Here is a 5,558-nt window from a genome sequence, read left to right as displayed (position 1 = left end):
TGCATTTATGTTCTATTCTTAAGTGTAAAATTTGTGTTTGATTTTTATCTGACAAAGGTTGTATGTCTTCAAAAGTATTCACAATTTTTAATAAATACATGTTTTTAATTAATGTTGGTTAAGTGTGATTTTTCTCCCAGATAAATAAGTGATCTGGTCAAAAACAAGTTCTAAGTGAGAGAAGGAAAAGAAGAGTTTTCCACCTTGCCATCTCAAAGGAATGTCCACACATGCCACTGCTGCTAGTTTGTCACTGAAAGTGTCGGATGCAACAATAGCTAATGTCTTGAAAAATAATGATAAGTTTCCTAAGTTAAACTCAAGGAAAAACCAAAGCTTACAAATGACCTCAAACAAAACAGACCAGAATGGATAAAACCAGTAATGAGTTGGATTGAGAAATGTAAAAATATAATGATTTCAGATAAACAAAGTTTAATCTGAATGGTCCAGATGGTATTAGGTAGTAATATCATGATTTAAGAAAACAATCAAAGAAATATTTCACCAGACAGATGGGAGGTGTAGTCATGGTTTGGTCAGCATTTGCTTTTAATGGCAAAGCAGATATTATCATAATTAATGATAGAATGAATTCAGAAAATACCAAAATATGTTATTTAAACATCCATTTGGATGTTTAAATAACATATACAAGCATTCCATTTGGACCACTCCTGTCATGCATTTGATCCACCAAAAATTGGTTTAAACAAGAAAAAAAAATAGATGTGACAGACATGTAGTCCAGACTTAAATTTTATGGAAAATCTGTGGGCAATGCTTTCTCAAATCATCTATGCTAACAACAAATAATACACAACCACCGATGAACTGACAGTTGCAATTTATAATTGTTTTTATAATTTATAATAAAATAAACTTACATAACTGCAAAACTTGTCAGAGCAATACCTAATAAAATTTACAAGCTAATTCAAAACAAAAGAAATTATATTAATTATTAAAACTTTATGTAAAAAGGCAAATTTGCTGCTGCATGTATTTTACTGCAAATTTGGTTGCAATTTTTATATTAATTCATCAAATATTAGAATATTTTTTTGTATGAATATGATTTATTTGTGAGTAATTATTTATAATAATGAGCTTGTTAATTGTTAACTTGGTATAAATAAACATTGTGTGAAGTTATACACAAATTTCTAGTGTGTGTATAATTTCTTTACAGACCTTATTTACTTTTTTACTTTCTGCTACAAAAATAACACAGATATTCAAAAAAATAATACCTTATGTATTCATTATATAAAATTTTTTAAAATTTATATAATACCATTTAGTTATTTCATTATTTTCTATAAATTTTTAAAAATTTATAGAAAATAAATGTAGAAAATTTAGTTATTTTCAATGAAATAACTAAATGGTATCTTTCTAAATTATTATATTTATTTTCAAAATAACATACATACAAATACATTATTAACAAATTAACAAATCTTTGTTTGTAGAAAACAGAATAATTCATACACTATACAAACAGCTGAAAGTGTGAAGAAATGCATAATACCCACAATGCCATGTTTAAATTATATTTCTGTATGAAGAAAGAAAAATCTTGACAGAAAAATTTTTGGCCTTCAATAAATCTAAAATCACATTCTTTGATAACAGACCAAATTACTCAAACTTGCTACTAAGACAAATTCCATTTTTTAATGATATGCATATCCCAAAAGAATGTATAGATAACGGTGCCACGTACTTCAAATTTAATTCATTCCAGGAGGCCGTTCAAACTCACAACTGTTTGAAGTCCAAATCAATTTTTTCCTATTAGAAATAATGGAAAGTGAATTAATCTACTCCCAGAGCTTAAACAATACCCATTTTGATAAACTGAAAACAAGAAATATACACAATTTAGGATAAAAATAACAAATTAAATGCCCTAATAATAAATTAGAATATGAAATCAACAACTAAAATATGTAAATACTCTATAATAAAATAAAAATTGCATTTACTGGTCACACATCATGAACTTTGGCATCTTAAATGTAACTGCCAGTTATTACACAGGTACCTTATAGTACGTTCTTTTTTTATCTCAATTGTCGATATTACAACCTTCCTCTTAGAATCTGTTGCTTCCACACACACTTCTCAAATGACATGGTTAAAAGTAGAGGTTATATTGAATTGAACAAAAACTTTCTGCATATTTTTAATGCATCACTTTAATGGACGTAGTCGAGGAGGGAGGACGTGTTAAATTGTGCTCCGTGGAATTTTTGTGATTGTGCTGGAAGTATTAATTGCATTATATCTTTCAGAATACTATTGTAATCTACTCTGGATCCTGGTTCGTTTGATATATATATTGTTACAGTATGCTAATTGGGTAATAATTAATTAATTTTTAATTTAGTAAAATTCTATCGGGGGTTTAATCTCTGGGGGCGGCACCAGGGGTTAGTTAAAAGTTAGCTTAGGCAATAAGATCCTAAAAGGGGGTAGCGTTTAATATTAATCGAATTATAAGGGTTTAAAGATTTACAGTAGTGATTAAGTGGAAAATTTTAAATTTTGGACGGCTATAATGGACTTTCACGGTCTTCTAACATCCTTTAGCGAATTTTTTAATGGACGTAATGGCTATTAATCATTGCAACTATAACTTTTATTTTGACGGTTAAGGAATAATTGTAAGAATAGATTTAACTTAATTCATAGTATAACGGAATTGATTATTTTAACGATGCTTTTTAATAATTTTCGGCACTTTATCGAATTTAAATGTAATATTTTACTTTCTGGGGTTAACAGTCACGTTATTAAGTCTTTGGATAATATAATAGTAAGTTTTAAATATTTTTGGTGTATATTTATTTTACACCAGCACATCTAGGTGGGCTTTAGGCGTGTTACATTTCAGAACCATTAAGATAATAAATTACGAGGGGTTGCGGGGGAGACAAGGAGAAGGAGGGAGAGAAGGGAGAGAAGTGCAAGGGGAGAAGTGAGGCAAGGTGACAGCTGGTGGCGGCATGAAAAACGAAAAAGTCAAAAGACATCATGAAGCCATCCGCACCTCTTTCAATTTGATGTCAAGATATCTCCAGTGTGGGAAGTGTGAGGTCTTTCTTTAACCTCTTGGTACGATGGCCAGTACAAAGGACATGAATATCGACATCCTGCCAAGCAGTCCAACTCCATCAGGGACTGGCTCAACGAATATGGATTTTGTGGAAGAGGAATTACTATCTAATATCCACTCTCACTTGGAAACAATAATGATAAACATTCCTACAAACTGTAGTATAACAGTTAAAAGTGGGGAAAGGGCCTTGGTCAGGGAGGCTGCAATAAAGATGCATGCAGCGGCAAACCAGCTCTTTGGCATAATCCTGGAAATGAGACAAAAACAGGCAAATGCCGCCATCCAACCAAAGGCTCCATCTTACTCAGACATGGTCAGAAAGAATACTAGAATTAAGAGCAAGGAAACTAGATTGATAAATGCCACTACGGGTAATCAGGGGGCTAGTGGCATAAAGCAGAATGAAGACCGTAATCTCATCATATCAGCAACGGCAGACCAGCAGGAACCAAAAATGGTGGCCGAAGAGTTAATGGCCATACTACAGGAAAACATTTCACCCAAGGATATTGGGTTAAACGTGGGAAACATCAGACCCCTGCCAAGTGGGGAAATCAACATAAAAGTAAAATCCAAACAGGATATAAAGGCCTTAAAGGAAGCAATAAAACAAAACACTAATCTGGTAGACAAGATAGAGGTGAGAGAAAAGAAAAAGAGAGACCCAAAAGTTATCCTTCTGAACCTGCCAATAGACATGACATACAGAGACATGATGGAACATCTCTATCTTCAGAACTCAAACATTTGTGAGAACTACACTAAAGAGGCTTTTCAAAATGCCTGCTCCTTTGACAAATTTCTTACCCCCAAGAACAGAGGGGAGGTGCAGCATGCTATCCTCACGGTGACCACCAGGCTTTGGCTCAGCCTCATTGAGGCTGGCAGGGTGGCTATTGGATGGAATTCCATCAGGGTGGACGACCATATACCGGTCACCCGCTGTTTCAATTGCTGTGGATTTGGTCACATTTCCACCAGATGCGACTTATGACAAAAATGCAGCCACTGTGGGAGGAAACATCGCCTGAAGGAATGCCCAAATCAGGATAAGGACCCAAAATGCACCAACTGTGCCAAGTACAATAAAAGCAATCTACAGAACAAGACTTGACACAGACCACAATGCCTTTGCAGCCAACTGCCCATGCATAAAATGGTTTAAAGCACAGGTCATTGCCAATACCATGTACTAATCAGCTCTTAAGTCTCAGGGGACTTGCACTTCATGGACAATGTCATGATGGGGAAAACAACACAATCATCAGTATGGAGCCTCCTACTCTCATGCAGGCTACAAGCTCTAATCAAGACAACATCTATGCCACAAGGTCTACCTTCAACATTACTATTCTCACAATCAACACACAAAGGTCTAAAGCGGCCTCCTCGGTCCTGCAAAAAATGGCAGATGAATACAGGGCTGACATAGTCCTCATCCAGGAGCCTTACTTAGTGAATAACTCTTTGATGCGCTTTGGCAGGTGGAGGACCTTCCTGGACCAAGACTTCTGCAGGGTGATTAAGGCAGGCATCCTGGTCTGCAATAAAAACCTCAAGGTTAATTTCTGTTCTAATTTCAGCACAAGCTTCGTGACCACCACCCTTCTATCTCACAACAACAAGCAACTCTACTTCTCCTCTGTTTATTGCTCCCCAGCTGAGGATATTCAGCACCTGATTGCAGATTTACAGAACATTTCCAATAACATCAGAAATCATTTCTGGGTGATCAGTGGGGACTTCAACGCAAAATCCCCAACCTGGCACAGCCCAGAGGAGGACCCACGTGGCTACATTGTGCGCGAGTTTATGGCACAGAACAATTTGGTTTCATGCAACACCAGTCAACTGCCCACCTACTACAGCACCAGGGGCGAAAGCTGGATTGACCTGTATCTGGCTAGCATCAAAGCCCATAGATCCATCTCATACTGCAGTACCCTAGATGAAAATGGGGCTAGCGATCATCGCTACATTAAAACGACTATTACGACCAATGACCCAGCAATTGAAAGCAACGTCATAAAAATTAAGAAGACTAATTGGATGCAGTTTCAAGATCTGTTCAAAAGATATTGGCCTCCCCTATCAATCAGATGATGCTAGATGCTATCAGTTAGATGAGCTAGATGTATGGCCAGAGGAACTGGCCATACATCTAGCCTCATCTATCTTGGCCTCCTATCACAGATCAACCAGCATGACCGAGGTAAGGCAAAACAGTGCACCGTGGTGGAGCAACTCTCTCAGTGCCCAGAGACGAATAGTTCGTCGTTTATATAAAAAGTTTAAAAGGGAGAGCGACCCCAATGTGAAGGAGGAACATAAGCGGAATTACATTAGCAAATTCAATGCCTATAAAACTGAGATCAACAAGGCACGTACAACAGCCTGGAAAAAGTATTGCACTGAAATAGGAAACAGGACC

The 5,558-nt window shown here is 36.0% G+C and overlaps 1 protein-coding gene across 1 annotated transcript; it reads left to right on the top strand.

The window, feature by feature from the left end:
* Positions 1-4,396: 4,396 nt before the first annotated feature.
* On the top strand, positions 4,397-5,230 carry LOC111637833. The gene has a single exon (XM_023383414.1). It carries the CDS (start codon positions 4,397-4,399, stop codon positions 5,228-5,230), a length of 834 nt encoding a protein of 277 aa, XP_023239182.1.
* The last annotated feature ends 328 nt before the right edge of the window (positions 5,231-5,558 follow it).

Source organism: Centruroides sculpturatus, unplaced genomic scaffold (assembly GCF_000671375.1).
Source record: "Centruroides sculpturatus isolate CEXI.00-Female unplaced genomic scaffold, Cexi_2.0 scaffold1163, whole genome shotgun sequence".
In the NCBI taxonomy this organism is placed as follows: domain Eukaryota; kingdom Metazoa; phylum Arthropoda; class Arachnida; order Scorpiones; family Buthidae; genus Centruroides; species Centruroides sculpturatus.
The sequence above is the reverse complement of the archived record's forward strand: the minus strand, read 5'-3'. Positions and strand labels throughout refer to the sequence as shown.

Coding starts and splice junctions, on each gene's coding strand:
- LOC111637833 (XM_023383414.1), top strand. CDS start 4,397: ATGGAGCCTCCTACTCTCATGCAGGCTACAAGCTCTAATCAAGACAAC.